This window comes from Trichomonas vaginalis, chromosome IV, assembly GCF_026262505.1.
Source record: "Trichomonas vaginalis G3 chromosome IV, whole genome shotgun sequence".
Taxonomy (NCBI): Eukaryota; Parabasalia; order Trichomonadida; family Trichomonadidae; genus Trichomonas; species Trichomonas vaginalis.
This window is the reverse complement of record NC_067206.1, coordinates 25,387,105-25,405,635: the sequence shown is the minus strand read 5'-3', so window position 1 is coordinate 25,405,635 and position 18,531 is coordinate 25,387,105. Positions and strand designations below refer to the sequence as shown.

The 18,531-nt window shown below is 32.9% G+C and overlaps 9 protein-coding genes across 9 annotated transcripts; 6 read left to right on the top strand and 3 right to left on the bottom strand.

Moving 5' to 3' along the window:
- On the bottom strand, positions 1-761 carry TVAGG3_0166290 (uncharacterized protein; the record flags this gene model as incomplete). Its single annotated transcript, XM_001325257.1, has 1 exon — positions 62-748. One exon carries the CDS (start codon positions 746-748, stop codon positions 62-64), a length of 687 nt encoding a protein of 228 aa, XP_001325292.1.
- A 1,211-nt stretch (positions 762-1,972) lies between these two features.
- On the top strand, positions 1,973-3,579 carry TVAGG3_0166280 (protein of unknown function (DUF1846) family; the record flags this gene model as incomplete). The annotated part of the gene is made up of 1 exon (XM_001325256.2): positions 2,027-3,511. One exon carries the CDS (start codon positions 2,027-2,029, stop codon positions 3,509-3,511), a length of 1,485 nt encoding a protein of 494 aa, XP_001325291.1.
- A 1,141-nt stretch (positions 3,580-4,720) lies between these two features.
- TVAGG3_0166270 (aminophospholipid transmembrane transporter protein) lies at positions 4,721-5,695 on the top strand (the record flags this gene model as incomplete). Its single annotated transcript, XM_001325255.1, has 1 exon — positions 4,732-5,694. One exon carries the CDS (start codon positions 4,732-4,734, stop codon positions 5,692-5,694), a length of 963 nt encoding a protein of 320 aa, XP_001325290.1.
- Positions 5,696-6,913: 1,218 nt separating this feature from the next.
- Positions 6,914-8,506, top strand: TVAGG3_0166260 (RuvB-related reptin and pontin family; the record flags this gene model as incomplete). Its single annotated transcript, XM_001325254.2, has 1 exon — positions 6,930-8,447. One exon carries the CDS (start codon positions 6,930-6,932, stop codon positions 8,445-8,447), a length of 1,518 nt encoding a protein of 505 aa, XP_001325289.1.
- A 464-nt stretch (positions 8,507-8,970) lies between these two features.
- TVAGG3_0166250 (5'-3' exodeoxyribonuclease protein) lies at positions 8,971-10,198 on the top strand (the record flags this gene model as incomplete). Its single annotated transcript, XM_001325253.1, has 1 exon — positions 8,990-10,198. One exon carries the CDS (start codon positions 8,990-8,992, stop codon positions 10,196-10,198), a length of 1,209 nt encoding a protein of 402 aa, XP_001325288.1.
- Positions 10,199-10,592: 394 nt separating this feature from the next.
- On the top strand, positions 10,593-11,661 carry TVAGG3_0166240 (uncharacterized protein; the record flags this gene model as incomplete). Its single annotated transcript, XM_001325252.1, has 1 exon — positions 10,593-11,618. One exon carries the CDS (start codon positions 10,593-10,595, stop codon positions 11,616-11,618), a length of 1,026 nt encoding a protein of 341 aa, XP_001325287.1.
- A 111-nt stretch (positions 11,662-11,772) lies between these two features.
- On the bottom strand, positions 11,773-13,218 carry TVAGG3_0166230 (uncharacterized protein; the record flags this gene model as incomplete). Its single annotated transcript, XM_001325251.1, has 1 exon — positions 11,895-13,160. The coding sequence occupies one exon, from the start codon at positions 13,158-13,160 to the stop codon at positions 11,895-11,897; it is 1,266 nt and encodes a 421-aa protein (XP_001325286.1).
- A 212-nt stretch (positions 13,219-13,430) lies between these two features.
- TVAGG3_0166220 (116 kDa u5 small nuclear ribonucleoprotein component family) lies at positions 13,431-16,357 on the top strand (the record flags this gene model as incomplete). Its single annotated transcript, XM_001325250.1, has 1 exon — positions 13,563-16,331. The coding sequence occupies one exon, from the start codon at positions 13,563-13,565 to the stop codon at positions 16,329-16,331; it is 2,769 nt and encodes a 922-aa protein (XP_001325285.1).
- Positions 16,358-16,987: 630 nt separating this feature from the next.
- On the bottom strand, positions 16,988-18,094 carry TVAGG3_0166210 (surface antigen family; the record flags this gene model as incomplete). The annotated part of the gene is made up of 1 exon (XM_001325249.1): positions 16,988-18,094. One exon carries the CDS (start codon positions 18,092-18,094, stop codon positions 16,988-16,990), a length of 1,107 nt encoding a protein of 368 aa, XP_001325284.1.
- Positions 18,095-18,531: the final 437 nt, after the last annotated feature.

Below are 18,531 nucleotides of genomic sequence, written 5' to 3'. Positions count from 1 at the left end.
TTTCGGTATCAATGTGAATTTTTACAAGTGGATAATTACAAATTGAATAAAAACAGAATTTTTACATGTTATTATTATCATCTTCTTCATCACAGGCAAGAGAAGCAAGAAACTGTGCTCCGGCGCCAGTCATCTGGACATCATCATTTGGCTCTGGCTGAACAGGCTGTTTTTCTTTATGTTTAGGAATCTTTGTTGGCGTGTAGTGCGGAATTTTAGATTCTCTTTGCTCTGGAGTCTTTTTAGGTGTTGGAGTACTTTTTCGTCTTGCAAGCTCTGAATAGCTTGGTCCTTCATCTTGCTTATGAAGATTTTGTTCTTCCTTATGAGGTGTTTTATTATCTATTGATGATTTGTTATTTTCTTCACTAGATATAACCGAAGAAGCTTCTGATGACTTATCTGCTGGATTTAGAAATTGTCGTAATGACTTGTTTATCTTTTTAATTTCTTTTGTAACTGTTATTTCATTATTTTCAAGATGTTGCTCTGATTTTTCTGATAATTTTTCCAATTTTTCAATATATTTGGTTACCTCATCTGCATCAAATCCATCAGCAACCATTTTTTCTGTTAATTCAAAAAGATAATCGGCTTTATTAAATTTTTGTTTTGTTTGTACTTTAGGAGTATCATTTTCTGCCTTATTAAGACGATGTTTATCTGATATTTTTGCTGCATTGTGAACTTTTTTATTCATTTCTTGAAGTTTTTGTTTAGCTTTAGATAGAAGTTCATTTTGCGACATTAATAAATGAAATAAAACAGTAAAAAATATTCACGGGTATATAAGATTATAACAAAAAAAGAGCCCATGCAGGGTAAAATCCCCATATTGAGTAAAATTTTCTCTCAACTTGCAAAAAGTCTATATTCATGATAAAATCTGCATAAAATGCATGTTTTAACTCATATCTTTGTAATTTTCATAACTTTTTCTAAGATAGTTTTATAGAATATCAAATGTCGTTTCAAGAATTGGTAATATGTAATTTATGATACATTAAGAAAGTCTGTTGTATACAACTGAGTATGTGTATAGATTTTGCTATGTAGGATTTATCAAACACTAACATATCAAATGTAAATCATATTTAATTTGAACAATTGAATTCTCGAAATAGAAATCACTATTTTTCAGCATTTTAACTATTGGTGTCTTCATTTTACAATAAATAGCAGATAATTCACTTTTACATTTTTAGTTTTGGAGTTTATATAAACTGGCAATCCTATACAAGACTTAGCGTATAAAAATTAGGTGATATCTAGGATAAAATTCTAAATTTGCTTATAATATTATATAAAAATAAAAATATAACTATTTAACCTCTTCCATGTTAATAAATATAGCATAAATATGTTGGCAAAATTCATCCTGCAAATCCTTTCTATACTTTTTCTCAAATGGACAGATATAAAAATACTCTTTGACAAAAATAAAATGACGGATTGGAATCAGCAATTTTATAGATTCTCCATCCAAAGGGAACAGATTGCTTTATTAAGCTATGTTTTTTAATGCATTCATTATTGTTGTTCGTTCCTGAAGGAAAGAGTTTTGAATTAACAATTAATGCGTTTTTTAAGAATAGCGTAAGAACAGCAAGCGAACATGTTGTATTGGTATGTTCTCGTTATAAATTTAGGAGAATTATGGATAAAAATAGCAAATTTGAGACTTTACACCAGTTATTCGTGTTTAATTCAAAAAAAATTGAATGCAAAATCTAAGTCGCAAAGTAATTCTAAATAGGGGTTAAAATAATATTATAACTTAAAAACAAGTTCGGATTTCAATTGAGACTATAAAACATCTCATTGAATTTCGAATCACTTCATGGGATTTTTAGGTGATAAGATAAAATTTTAATTGCTAAAATCTACATCTAGTAACTATAAATATTTAGTATTCGAGTGTTGTCAATCCGACCACATCTCTATTGAATTAAAGACAATTTCTCTTTTCAATCTCTTCTCACTTTTTGTAAGATAATTTTTTGCATTTTTTTAATTGCAAGAAGCAATGAGTGTAGGATTTGATAATAATCTTTACGTCCAGAAGCAAGCTGAGAATATCAGAAAGAGGATCAGCGAATTTGGCAATAAGTTATACCTTGAATTCGGTGGAAAAATGTTTGATGACTATCATGCCGCCAGAGTTCTTCCAGGTTTCGACCTCAACGCCAAAATAAAGCTTCTTCAGGAATTCAAAGACACTGCCGAAATTGTTTTCTGCATCAACGCAGCAGACATCGAGAAGAATAAGATCAGAGCCGATTTTGGCATCACATACGAAAACGATGTTCTCAGACAGATTGATAACATCAGAAAGATGGATCTTTATGTCAGTTCCGTTGTTATTACTCAATACCGTGGACAAGTCAATGCTGACACCTTCAGAAAGAAACTCGAACTTAATGGAATCAAGACCTACTTACATTATCCAATCCCAGGATACCCAACAGACATCAATTTAGTTGTCAGTGACCACGGTTACGGACTTAACGATTATATTGTCACAACACGTCCATTAGTTGTCGTTACAGCTCCAGGTCCATGCTCTGGTAAGCTTGCTACATGCCTTTCTCAGCTTTATCATGAAAATAAGAGAGGCATCGATGCTGGATACGCCAAGTTCGAAACATTCCCAATTTGGAACATCCCACTCAAGCATCCAGTTAACCTTGCTTACGAAGCAGCTACTGCTGATCTTAAGGATGTCAACATGATTGATCCATTCCATCTTGAAGCTTACGGAAAGACAGCAATCAACTACAATCGCGATGTCGAAGTCTTCCCAGTTCTTAAGAACATCCTCCTCAAGATCAAGGGCAGAGAAGTTTACAAATCTCCAACAGATATGGGTGTAAACATGGCTGGTTACGGTATTGTCAACGATGACATTGTTAAGGATGCTGCTAAACAAGAAATCATCCGCAGATACTTCCATGCTTCATGCGATTACAAATTCGGCCGTGTTGATCAAGAAACTGTTACAAGAATTCAGTGCATCATGCAAGAGCTCGATATTACAGTTGACAATAGACTTGTTGTTGAAGCTTCTCACCAAAGAGCAGAAGAATCAAAGTCCCCATCAATGGCCATCCAACTTAAAGACAAAGACCACACAATAATCACAGGAAGAACATCTGAATTGATGGATTGCTGCGCTGCAACACTCATTAATGCTATCAAGCACCTTGCTGGTATTTCCATCGACATCAAATTACTTTCTCCAACTGTTTTGGAGCCAATCCTTAAGACAAAGGGTCAACTCCATGAAAAGACAACATCACTCAACATGAGCGAAGTTCTTATCGCTCTCAGCGTTTGCAGTGTTACAAATCCAATCGCTGAAGCTTGCCTTTCAAAGGTTTTCGAACTCAAGGATTGTGAAGTTCACACAACAACAATTCCTTCACCAACAAACGCTGAAACAATGAGAAAACTTGGTCTCAACGCTACATCAGATCCAAAGTTCGGAGATTCAGATCTTTACTTCCACTAAATTTAGGGAAATTTTATAAAGTTTATAAAAAAATTATCTATCAAATAAAAAAATCGTTTAAATGCGTATAAAAACTATAGAGTTTTTTAAATATCTAAGCATTTAATCTATAAAAAAAAATGAAAAATTGATTGGAACGTTATTTCATTATTCTGTGCCAATATATGTAGAAATGAGTTAATTTTAGAAAGGTGAAGAATTTTATTGTTCGAGAATGATAATTTTCGGTATGTAAATTCTAAAAAATTATTGTATTGGGAAAGAAATAAATTACAAAACATTTATTCAACAATTGAATGGCAAAGATAATAGATTAGTACTGCAAGGCTTAATATACCAATTAGTACAGGTTGATAAGTTTGAAAATTAGAAGCTCTTGAGCCTAGTTGTACTTGAAGTGCATGAATTCTTTCTGTAAGGTCTACTATCCTATCGCATAGATTTTTTTGACGTTGTTTAATGTCAACTGCCTTTCCTGTATCCATAATAGAATTGTCACTTTTTAATTTATTTATCCAACGCTCTTCGAGGTGACGACTGACTTATTGTAAGATTTTAAGTATTAGTTTTAGTTGCCCTAGTTTCCATTCTAGCATCCAATATGGAATTACATCTGTTTTGAGAGATTTTTTTTAAATCCTTGATAATTGTAGACTATTATCAGTTTGACATATCTACTAAATAGCTAAAAGAATAAAAGTATATCTATATGCCACCATGATGTATTAATGTCCAAAATTCATTGGTATAAAATTTATCAATAATAATCTTTGATTGATTAAATGCTGTATAAGAATACCTGCAATCTACAATAAAAATCTAACTCGTTTAATATAATTGCAACTGATTATTTTAACATTTGATTAAAAAATCTCGTAAATGAGTTATATATAACTTTGTTATTTAACAACTGGATTGCATACAAGCATTCATTGATATTTCATATATTTCCCATCCACGATAGTCCAATTAAAAGAATAAATCAAACGATCATGAAAAAAATAAATTATGAATCATTTATTCCCATGTGTGGGTAGTTTAAATCTCCAATTTTAGAATTTAAATGAAAATTGACTCAATTTCCTTTCAATTTTGTGTTTAATCTTAAATCTATTGAAAAAGCAAAATGTTAAAATTGTGCATCAGAATGGAGAGTAATGAAATGAACGGATAAAATTTTGAGAAGACCCTATCGTTAAAAGGATCCACAAAAATTAATCATGGAATCTCCTAAAAAGGGTCCAAATGGAGAGGAAGGGCCACCAGTTACAACAAATACAGTGTTTTCGCAACAACGTATTGTTGCTTGGCGTCCTCTTTTCACTCCTTTTTGCACGACTTTTATTCTCTTCCTTTTAGGAGGTATATTGATAATCATTGGAGTATTGTTATACGTTTATTTAGCACATCTTCCATTCTATGATATTAGATATGACAATATTTGTGGAAATGATAACGAATGCGGAATCACATTCACAATTAACGAGGAAATTAAAGGCAATATATACATGCATTACAAACTTACAAACTTCCACCAAAACCATAGAAGATATATCTTTTCAAAAAGTGATAATCAATTACGTGGTGAATACGTCAAATATGAAAGTATGACTGAATGTGGCGATTTCAGATCCGTCAATGAATCCAAAGAACCAGCCGATCTCCTTCTTCCTTCAGGCGCCGTTGCTTTATCATTGTTCAATGATACGTTTGCATGGAAGAATACTTCGATTGCTAATTTTAGTGAAGCTGGTATTTCTTGGCGTTCAGATAGAGATAAATTATTCAAAAGATTAAGTTCGAATTATACCGAAGGAATTAAGTGGCTTATCGAGGATAATGAAACATTTCCTAACGACCAAAGAAATGAACACTTCATAGTATGGATGCGAGCTGCTGCTTTACCAGTTTTTTATAAAGTTTATTCAAGATGTATCAACTGCTACCTCCCTGCTGGCGAATATTCAATAGCCATTCAAAATAATTACCCAGTTTCTCTTTTCAATGGAGAAAAACATATCGTTATTTCCAAAGTTACTAATTTCGGCGGAAAGAACTCGTTCATCGGGTTAACTTACATTATTGTAGGTGCAGTTATACTTTTGTTTGGATTCATTGTACTTATTTCCCAAATATTCTTCCCAAGAGAGTTGGGAGATACTTCAATCCTCAAGAAGCTTTAAGCATTAGTCATATTATATATTATTTTGTATTTGTTATTTTATAAATATAATTTTATAAATTGTGTGATATTTTTGAAAAATTAGCAAGAAATATGGATAATGGGAGATGATATAGCTATTATTCTTGTTTGAGAAACAACAACCGATTAAAATGACTGAATAACAATGGATATAGAACCAATAAATTTAAATAATTTGCTTATTTTCTCAAGAAATGGAACCTCTTATATAAACATTGGAAATTATTAGGAATTCCTTTATAACAATTCATATTAGTCTATAAATTTGAGATCTTTTATTTAAATTTGATACATTTTACATTAATTTTGACATATTAATAAGATTTTTCAAATTTATAGTAAAAATAAATTGTATTTGTTTTTCAAAAAAATTCGGAAAATCATTTTTTATTAGTTTAAAATATATTTTTTAATTTCATTTTGTTATTTTTGAATTTTTTTTGGAAGAAACAGGGTTGAAAAAACTATATGTTTTTAAGCGTATTGATTAGGTCACCCAAAAGTATAGCAAAAAACAAATGAAACTCGAATACACAGAAAAATTCATTTATCTCGAAATATCTCATCAATATTGGAAATGTTTTGAATGTACAAAGTTCATTTATATTCATATAAATATTGTATGCTATACCAAATCTAATTTCTCTCATATTTCATCAAAAAAATACAGTGGATTTGATAAAAAAGAACTTTATGGCTCGATTGTATTAATTAATAACGCCGAAAAAATGGAATAGCTAGTATCATAACAACATTTTTCGTTTTATTCACGAAGAAATAACGAAATATTAGGTAATGTATTAAGGAAATCAATAATTAGTAAGTACAAATAGACATATTAACAAAAACTCGAATGTAATTGGATTGTTTTTCAAAAAAATAATTTAAAAATTGGAAAAATCAAAAAATAACTCAGTAAAAGAAATGTACATTTAAGGGAACATATACTCGACAAGTTCAATTTATTATTATCCTCGAGAAGTGTGACTTTGTTCGTTGAAGGAAATCTAATAAGGTTTCATTAACTGTGTTAATTTGTTGTAATGGAAGTATTGAATGCAATGCCAAGCCAATACAACTAACAGTATCTAACTGCTACTTTTGAATTGTTAAAATTTTAGAGTAGCCGCGATAATTCGTTATTTATAATTGTTGAGAAAAATAAAAAACGGAAAACGTCACTTTTTCCGTAAGTTGTCCAAACATTCAAAAAGAATGTCGGTACAAGTTCCGCTTACCAAAGAGACAGAAGTCACAGCTGTCCCACTTGAGAGAATTGCTGCACATTCTCACATCCGTGGCCTTGGTTTAGATGATATGCTTGAAGCACGTCCAAAATCAGAAGGCTTAGTCGGACAATGCAAAGCACGTAGGGCTCTTGGTGTCGTCATGAAGATGATCCAAGCCGGAAAAATCGCTGGCCGTGCAATTTTGCTTGCAGGACAGCCAGGTACAGGTAAAACAGCTCTTGCACACGCATTATCACAATCACTCGGCCCAGATACACCATTTACATCAATTACAGGCTCAGAAGTCTTCTCTCTTGAGATGAACAAGACAGAAGCACTCACACAAGCACTCAGACGCTCAATCGGTGTTAAAATCCATGAAGCATCTGAAATTATCGAAGGTGAAATCGTTTCAATTGACATCGATGCACCATCTGGCGAGACAACACAGCGTACAGGCAGGATTGTTCTTAAGACAACTGATATGGAAGCTGAATATGATCTCGGTCCAAGAATGATCGAGCAATTAAATCGTTTGAAAGCTACAGTTGGTGATGTCATTTCCTACGATCTTGCCACATCCAACATGACAAAGCTTGGCCGCTCCTTTGCTCATGCTCAAGATTTCGATGCTGCCGGCCCACAGATCAAATACGTCAATACACCAACAGACGAACTCAGAACAAAGCGCGAAACAGTTCATACATTGACACTTCACGAAATTGATGTTGTCAACAGCAGAAATCAAGGTTTCCTTGCTCTTTTCGCTGGTGATACTGGTGAAATCAAGCAGGAAGTCAGAGATTCTGTCAACAACCAAGTTGCTCAATGGCAGGATAGCAAGAAAGCTGAAGTTATTCCAGGTGTTTTATTCATCGATGAAGTTCATATGCTTGATATCGAATGCTTCTCATTCCTTAACCGCGCCATGGAATCTGAGAACGCTCCAATCATTATCATGGCCTCAAACCGTGGTATTTCAAAGATTCGTGGTACAGAAGAATATTCTCCACATGGTATCCCATTTGATATGGTCCAGCGTCTTACAATCATCCCTACAGAGCCATACGCCGAGGATGACCTCAGACAAATCCTCGAAATGAGGTGCACAGAAGAAGATGTCCAAATGTCGGACGAAGCCCTCAAACTTCTTACAAAAATTGCAGATAAAAGATCACTCAGATACGCTATGCAGCTTATCGCTACATCCTCCCTCGTTGCTAATAGAAGACACAGCGAGGAAGTACAACCACAAGATATCACTAAGGTATTGAAGCTCTTCATTGATAAGAAGGTTTCTCAGGAATACCTCGCACAACAGGAAGCTAAGCTCGGATACAACGAAGGACAGAAGTTCCAGGAAGATACTAATAGTTATATTAAGAATGACCATGATTTACAACAGCCAAAGGATGATATTGGCATTGAACAGATTAAGGATGATGGTGATGAGGATGACAATGATGACGACGAAGACGAATTAGAAGAAGAACAAGATGAATAAAATAAAAATATTAAGTTTCTTTTTATAGGATTAAATAAATAGGTTTTCTTTATCTATTATATGTATTGTAGTTGTTTTCAAAGTAAGAAATTTAGAAATAACAATAACACATTAAGAGAACAATTCAAGATGACTATCCTCACATGGATTCTTTGTAAAGATGAAAACTAATTGTATAATTCCATCAAATCATGAATTATATACTTTGAATATGATGTTTCTTAGATTTCCATATAGTTTTATAACTTACACAACTCCATTATCTCTATAAATTCTACATTTCGATAAAATTTAACTGAATTATCACCAACAATGTGATTTCAATCTGATTTGGCAATGTAGAATACATATACTATTTATGGTTGAGCATATTATTCTGTGTTCAAATCAATATCTCAATATTCAGCTTCCATATGATCATATCTCATAAATATTGAATGTAATTAATAATTAATTTACGATTCATGTATTTGCTATTTTAAAGTAAGCAATTGTTCATGCTTTTATATTTTCAGAGTGCGGAGGGAAGTTCCCTTCGCTCAATGGGAATTACAGGGCTTCTTTCTCTTATTCATCCTGTACTTAGGAAGTGCAAGATTGGCGATTTCAAAGGAAAAACAGCTGGTGTCGATGGATTTGTATGGCTCCATCGCGGATGTATTTCCTGTGCTAAAGATATCGCAAAGAATCTCCCATGCAAAAGCTATATTTCATTTTTTATGAAAAGAGCTCAAATGCTTATCGACAATGGAATAAAACCTATTATAGTTTTTGACGGACGAGAACTTCCAGCAAAAATCGGAACAAATGAAAAGAGAAGAGCTCTTCGAAATACAAGTTTACAGAAAGCAGATGAATTAGAGAGAAGAGGGTTATCATCAGAAGCATATGAATACTATAAGAAAGCAATAGATATTTCACCTCAAGTATTATTCCCATTATTCAAGTCATTACGCAAGAAGCATATTGATTTTTTCGTTGCTCCATACGAAGCTGATGCGCAACTTTCTTATTTAGCCAGAAATAAAATTTGTGATTTCGTAATCACAGAAGATTCAGACTTAATTCCATACGAATGCCCTCTTACTATCTTTAGACTCGACTCAGATGGTAATTGCGATGCTATAAGCTATGCAGATCTAATAAATGTTCCAATTTTGAAGTCATTTACTCCTAGAATGATACTTGAAGCATGCGTTCTATCAGGATGCGATTATCTACCATCTGCACCTAATTTTGGCATAAGAACGGCGTTCAAACTAGTTGGTCAGACGGGAAGTGGTCAAAAAGCAATTGATGCTGCAGAAAGGACCGGAAAAGTTGCATTTCCACCAGGATACAGAGAGTCTTTTGATGTAGCTGTTTCAGTTTTTCGACAACAAAAAGTATTTGATCCTCGGTCGAAAATAACTGTTCCATGCTTCGAAGCAGGCAATTGTGAGTTGGCTGGAGAAGATTTGGATACTAAAGATGCTCGAAATTTGGCGATCGGATTATTAAATCCGAGAACATTGGAACCATTTGAAGAACTAAGTGATGATGAAGATAGCCAATCTCCTGCTATTCCAAGATTCAACATTACAGCCACTGAGAGTGCAAGGAGACAATTCAAGTCACATTTCGGAGAGGAGGAAGTTCCCCTCAGGACGATAAAAGTCCCTCAATTATCTTTTGAACCAAAATTCATAGGAAAGAAGTGTGTAGTGCCGACATCGTTCACACCGCCAAGTAGAAGGATGCTTAAGAAATAAATGTTTTGTTTTTGTTGTTTAATTACCTTGATTATTTTTCTATATAAGATATATTCTTCATTTTCGAAAATTATGATTCATATACAATGCTAGATACTAAGATAAGGAAACTCTCTTGATCTATACTCTAGGTTTTTGGATGAAAGATAATGCATATTTTAAGAATATTTGATAATTTATCCAATAGGAATACAAAGTGCTCACATCTTAATGATATTATAACATAGTCATCCAATATTGATAAGCTCATTGGTTCATGATACCAATAATAGTTCAAATCAAAAGTTATCTGCTTATAAAGTTTTGAGATACATATAAATTTGGAATCTGGGTAATCTACGAATGACAATAATGAATCTTCCATTAAATAACATCAATCGAAAATGTACGTTAAATGTTTCTTGATGATAATGCTGAGGAACTCTTTGAGCTTACACTAGCAAAAATCAAGGAACCACGTCAAACTACCCAAAAATCGAGCAGACCTATTAGAAAAATTAAAATAATTGAGCGAAAAAATGATATCGAAGCCTTTACACCAAATGTAGACCAAGTTATTAAAAAAATACAAAGCAATGAATGCACACTTCACAAAAATATAAGAGAAAATGTATTTAAAAAAGAATTAGAAAGAGGTTCAATCAGAATAAAGCGAGTTAAACGAGGGGTTCCTCTTAGTAAGATATTAAAGGAAGAAAATCCGCAATACATACCATATAAAGAACCACTTCGATACTCAAACATAGGAAAAGAACTCATAGATTTACCAGATAATTATAAAAGTGCAATGTATAATCTTAGATCTGTTGATTTTGTTGAACAAGTAAGTGACAATGACTCTAGACGACCAAGTCTCGCAGAACATATCAATTGTACTGATGGCTCAATAAATAAGCTACGTCAAATCATCAGTGCTTCAGATGAATATGCAATTAGACAACACAACGAGATGGTCCAATATCTTAACCATTGTAATGAAAGAAGAGAGCGCGCAGTTAAAAAATTTTATGAAGATTCTGAGAAATATGGATTTAAGTCAGCCAGAGCTCGATATAATAGAGCTGCACAGCAAAGTAGACTTCGAGTTATCGGAAAATTCCCATGGTGGGAAGAATTTATTAAATTTGCTTACCAAAAACCAGTTGGTAAAGATGAGGAACATCTAATTGAAGTAATATCGCGAATTGAGTTTATTAATTCAACTCGTTATGCTTCTTTAATGAAAGATGTTCAAAAGAATGTAGAAAACAAAGACAGATGTATTGAATTATTGAATTGGATCAATAAGAAATGCAAAATTATTGATGAACATATTACATCTCTTATTGATGACACTCCTACAAATGCTGCATCAATGCGCAGAAAAACATTGACAAGAAACTTCAAGAGTACAAAGTCAATGAAATCATCTGTGTTTTAAGTTATTTTCAGTTCCATTTTTGTTTGTAAATATTAGTATTTTTTAATTTTATTTTAATTTTATTGCAATACCCATCTCAATCTACCACGGTATATGCTGAAAGAAAAAATGCTAATAAAGATGAAAGAGATTTCAAATAGATCAAGGAAGATAATGATTTTATAATAAAATCTCAAAATAACAAATTTAATTGTGGTATTTAGATAAGATTGCGTTGAACATTATTAAAAACAAAAGAATTTTAACAAAAGAACAGATGATTTTTTAGTTATAAATTTAAAATCTAACCTTACCTCTACGTGCAATGGTAACTTGTGCCAGATAGTTTGTTTCGAATGTAACTTGGTCTTTTTCGTATTTTGCCTTCGAATCGTCTCTTTGTTTCTTTTTCTGCTTGTAAATCTGTATAAGTCTATCAAGTCCGTAAAGGAAATACTTAATTTCCTGTTTATCAGAGCACAACTTCGTTGCTTCGTTTCGCATTTCAATGTATTTTTTAATACCTGCAGGAGGAACTGGGATAACGCTTGGCTTTATATCAGAGGCGACAACTTGGCGTACTGGTTGGATAAGATCCTTCTTGTCAAGTAATTTTTGATTACTTGCTGATAATTCAGAAACACTGACCTGCATTTGATTTCCAATTAAGTTAAATAATGTCTTATCGACGTTGTCAATCTTCATTCCCCAATTTAACTTACGTGCTGAGATTTCATTATTAAACTTGGAGAAAAATTGTTTCTGATTTTGTTTAATCTGAGCAACTTCATTTCTAATCTTTGCAGCTTCAGTTTGTTCTGTGTTAAATTTGTTTTGAGCAGCTTTTGCTTTTTCAATGTCAGTTTTTGTCTGCTTTATTTGATCGGTGAGCTGATTTATTTTATTCTCCATTTTAGCGATGTAATCGTCACATTGTTTTTCGAGATCGTCTTCCTTTTCCCAATGATCATCGATTTGATCTTGGAATGACTTTAGATTTGGTTGTGCTTTGCCTAGGTTCTGGCGAACTCCTTTGAGGAGAGCTTGAAATTCCATTGTTGGGAATTTCAATTTTTGAAATTCCAATTTTGATTGTAAAACCTTATCTTTAATTTCCGAAATTTGATTCTTATAATCTTTGATTGCTTGCAGTTTTGCTCTTTTTGCTTCATCCCTCTTTGATTTTTCTTCGTTGGCTGAATCTTGGAGACTTGCAAGTTTTTTCCTTAAATCCTTAATATCTCTGACAGTTTTGTTATATTCATCTATCGATTTATCAAGTTCAGCTTCTTTACGAGCAATTGCGTTATTATATTTTGCTAAAACTTTCGAAGTAAGATCATCAAGATTTCCGGTTGGATTTATGTTGACGTTGTTAAGTTCTCCAAACAAAAATTTTCTGTATTTATCAAGCATTTTCTGTAATCTATTAAAACGCTTCATTTCTTCTGAATTAGCTTCTTTATCTTGCTTTCCATTAATAATTTGGTCTTCTAATTGGTCGAGCTCAGCCTGCTTTCGTTGAATTGTTCTTTCTAATTGTGCTAATTCGGCTTTCGACATTTTCAGAATTTCTGAGGAAATTTTTATGTGTCTGTTGGCGCATCACGCCAATAACCCTTCACATAAAAATCATTTTGATCAACTAATTTATTCCATCTTTGATCAATTAATAATCGCAGTTATTTTCTTGTATGGACTACGTTATGAGGCTTTTCTCTCAATATATAAGAGAAATAAAATTATTGAATATCTATGCCAATTAGAATAAGTATAGAGTGATGGAATTTATGAAGGGAATGTTGCAACTAAGCTAATGACACCATCCAACCAATCCCTTACATATTGGAGAATTAACAAGAAATTTGCCAATATGGATAGTTATAGGACAAATATGTATTCATATCAGAGCAAATACAATAAGAATAATGTTTCTGATAAAAGAAATACAGATCAAATCATATTATGAATTTTGGAAATTTTGATGAATTTGGAAATCCTATAGGAAATATTGATTCATCAGAAGATGAAAGCGAAGTTGATCAGGCACCAGATCCTGTTAATCCTCAGGCCTCAAATTACGTTCTTCCTGATGATAAAAAATATTTTCCTTCTGAAAAAGATGTTTACAAGCCATATACAGAAGTTAAACATGAAGACGAAGATAGGGAGGACTATACCAAGCCAATTATTGCACCAGATACAAAAAGAAAAATTTCATTAGATTTAAATCCTTCAGAAATCCCTCAAACAACATATTCATCAGAGTTTTTAATTGATCTACTCAAAAATACAGCCTCAATTAGAAATGTTGCCTTCGTTGGTGCTCTTGGCCATGGAAAAACTGGATTAATCGACTGTCTAGTCAAAGAAACTCATCCAGACATTGTAGAAAAAGAATTAACGAAACACGATATTACAAACCAAGTTGTAGGCGAAGGCAGAAGACTTGACAGACTCGCATGGACAGATCGTCTTTATTTAGAGAAGCGTAGACAATTATCAATCACAACAGAAGTAATGACACTTATAGAGCCAGATCTTGACGGAAAATCATACGCATTGAACCTAATTGACACTCCAGGACATCCAGATTTTATTGGACAGGTAGAATGCGGCTTGGACATGGCTGACGGTGTTGCTTTCTGTGTGGACATAATGGAAGGCTTAATTGGCTGCGGAAAACGACTTTTGGAGCTTGTAATTTCGAGAAATCTTCCAATAATCTTAGTTATTACGAAAATTGATCGAGCAATACTTGAAGCAAAGTATTCTCCAGATCTTATGCAGAGAAAGATCAATCTTATCGTAGAAAAAGTCAACCAAACCCTAAAAATTCATGGTTCAAAACAAAAAATTTCTCCAGATTTGAATAACGTCATTTTCACAGCTTCCCAGTACAATCTCTGCTTTACATGCTACTCTATTGGCCTCATGTACATGCGCAAACCGCAAGCCGAAGCATTTTCCCATAGAATGTGGGGTAAATTTAAAGTAAATCCCCAAACAACCGAAATCTGGCATGAAAATGCACTTCCTAGTGATGTAGATCCCGATGATCTTCCTCATCCATTCGAATACTACATTTTAGGACCACTTTACAAAGCATTTTGCGAAGTAATTTCGGAAGAACCAGATGTTTGGTCGAAAACACTTAAAATCAAACTTTCCGCTAAAGAAAAACAAATGAACACGATTCCTCTTCTTAGAATTGCTCTTTCGAGGATTTTTGGCACATTTTCATCTTTAATTCATTCAATTTCGGTTCATCTTCCTTCTCCTGTTGACAGATCGTTTGGCAATGCTCAGATTGTTGCCAGAGTAGCAAAGTTCAGTACAGATTCCACAGGAACAGTCATCAGAGCTTATGCCAGAGTTTTCAAAGGAAATTTGGAACCAGGACAAAAATTATACGCCTTAGGACAGAAATTCGATGACGACAGGACCAAAGTACAGAACGTAACAATAGGAGAGACCTTTATCTCCCACACAAGATACGCAACTCCTTGTCCAGAAGCAACTCAGGGAATGATTGTTTTAATTGAGGGGATTACACCAGAATTAGAAGGGGTCTGCACACTTACCGAGCTTATGGAGTCTGGTCTTACACCAATACACGTACCAGAGAGTCTCATGAAGGTCTCTGTCGAGGCCTTGAACCAGAACGACCATCAAGAAATGGTTAGAAGCTTAACTGTTGCGAGATTAGTTTATTTCGGGTTGCAAATCGAGCCATCGATATCGGGACCTGGTGAATTGTTCCTTGATTGTGTCTTAAATGATGTAAGAAACTGTTTCGCGTCAATAGAAGTCAAAGTTTCCGATCCTTTCGTCTCATTTTGTGAAACAGTTAATCATAAAAGTGTCACAATTTGTGAGTCACCAATTGACGAATCTTCTTCGATCGGACTTACAGCGGAACCTTTAACAACTAATGTAATGTATGATCTAACAAATGGAGCATTGGTTGACGACACAAGTAAGAAACTACAAAATAATGGATGGTCTGAATATCAAAGTGAAAACGTCATCTCTTTTGGACCTGACAAAATTAGAGGACCAAATATTTTGGTTGACGAAACACTCGGAACTTCCAAAGTTCTTGACCAGATAAAGCCATTATTAGTTAGTGGTTTCCTTTGGTCATCAAGCGAAGGACCTCTTTGCGAAGAACCAATTCGCGGAGTTTTGTTTAAACTTTGTTCATTGAATTGCGAAGAAAACGCGAGAATTCCAATGGTGAAGATCTTCCCAGCGCTTAGAAAGGCTGTTTATGCATCGATGCTTGCAGCAACACCAAGACTCATGGAGCCATACTATCATTGCGAAATATATATAAGTGGAGAAGCAGAAAGAGAAATCGCAATGACAATTTTAGAAAAAAGAAGAGGAAAAATACAAGGAAAAGATGAAGTTTTGGATGGAACTCCTTATATAATTATTAAAGCTGATGTTCCTTTAATTGATATGTTTGGTATGGAAGTGGATATCAGAGCAAGAACAAATGGAAATGCTTACGTTCTTTCTTGGTTCAGTGAATGGAGAATTGTTGAATCAAATCCTCTCGACAACTCTGTTTCTTTGATGCCTTTGAGACCAGCACCTCTTTCTTACTTGGGAAGAGATTTCGTGCTCAAGACAAGAAGGAAGAAAGGAATGTCAGAGGATGTCGATTTATCAAAGTTCTGTTCTCCGGAATTGTTGATAGAAATTGCTTCATTAACTGGTCAATAATTTATATTTATTTTGTTTATATTTTCAATAAATTTATAGATGTTTATTTTTAAATCATTCTTTTAGATCTAAATATTGTTTGGGATAAATTATAAAGATCAATATTTTAATCATTTTTGCTTGATTTGTGTTTGTGTAAATTTTTATTACATAGTTTAAATTTTATCTATTTTGGAAGTTAATTATCCATTGCAAACACTTTTAAATTCAGTACTATATCTCAATATCTATCTTGAAAGCTTATGGAAAAAACAAAAATAAATCAGATAAGTATTATATTTACTTTAGATTGATGTCATACAATATTACTTAAGCCATTTACAGAATAATTAATACAGAATATGAATTACGCATGATATGAATGTGGATTCTGCTAATATTATATAGATTTTATCTGAGAATAATTTATGTATTTCAATTATTATCTTTCGATTGACAACGAATACCATATATATAAATAGCTTATATAAATGTAATATTCATTTAACTTCACAAATACAGATATATCTCAAAATTCAACTCAACAAATTCAAAATTGTGCCTTTTTGGGCTTATAGATTGAATTCAAAAATGAAGATGAAAGCGAGTAGTCATTAATCTTGCTCAAGATTTCATTTTTCTTTTTTTGACTCTAGAATAAACAATAAAAAGCTCATTCATTCAGTTTTGGTTAAAAGTGACTGTGAACTGAGAAGTTCTTCTTTCCTACTCTTTTTGGTAAGCAGAATTACTGAAATTATTGTAATGATAATCACAATAATTGCAACAATAATGATCACAGTTAATATCTTGCTATGTTGATTAGGTGGGTTGGAATTTGGCTCGGGTGTATTAGATGGTGGATCAGGAGGGTATGAAAATTCGTAATCATACCATTTATAGTGGTTTTGTGATATTTTTTCAGATTGAGGAATATAGTTTTTCCATGAGTCATAGGATGGAACATGAATTTCCACATCTTTAAATGAAATTTCAGAACTAAATCTATTAGGTGGCATATTTCCAAAGTAAATATGTTCGAGATTATCGCATAAGAAAAATATATTATCAAAATGTGAATTAACAAATTCCAAGCCTGTTAATATCAAAGTATTTAAATTGATACAATTTCTAAACACATTGTCACCTCTAATTTCTTTTACAGATGATGGATTAAGGTTAGACAACCCCATGCAATCAGAGAAACAATCTCCTGATATAATCTCTAACGAATTTAGTTGAACATTCTCTAGTGACACGCAACCACTGAAAGCGAACTTCCCTAGATAAGCTAATTCTTTAAATTCGATTGTTTTAATTGCTGAACAGTCATAAAAATCACCATAATCAATAAATTTGAGATGAGGAATATTAATACTTTTCAAAGATTCGCAATGGGAAAATCCCTCGGTTCCGATGGCCATAGTTTCCTGTAAGCTTACGGTTTCAAGTTTTACACAATGAGAGAATGTAGATTCACTAACGTTTATAAGATGTGGAATATTTATATATTTAAGAGATACACAATTTTCAAAGGCATTATCACTAATTGTTGTGACTTCTTCTAAATCGATTGTTTCAAGCGATGAGCAATTTTGAAACGCGCTGTAACTTATATTTATGAGATGCGGAATATATACATCTTTGAGAGATTTACAATATATAAATGCATTTTCATCAATTGTTGTGACATTTTCGAACCTAATTGTTTCAAGAGATGAACATTCAAAAAACGCAGATGGAGGAAGATATGTGGCATATGAATGCTCTTGAGTGAACTGCATTTTTCGAAAACTAAGTAATCAAGTGTTATTACTTCTTCAATATTAATTGTTTCGAGAACTATGCAATGACTAAATCCAGAACCTTTTATAATTTTAACTTGAGGCATATTCACATTCTTGAGAGATTCACAATAAGTAAAAGCGTCATAACCCATCGATATAGCATTTGGAATTGAAACTGATATAAGTTTACTGCAGTTTTTAAATGCATAATTGTCAATTGTTGTTGGACCAATCAATGTAACATTTTGAATATTTGATGATGCATAGTCTGTATTAACAGTCTCATTTTTTAAGTTAGTGAAACAGATTTCTTCAATGTTAGTGCAATTTGATAGGAATCTATTTTCTGTTGTTATTTCACTGTATATTCTGATAATTTTAAGAGAATCAGAGTATCCAAAATTATCGTTTGAAATTAGACCGCTATAGCAGCC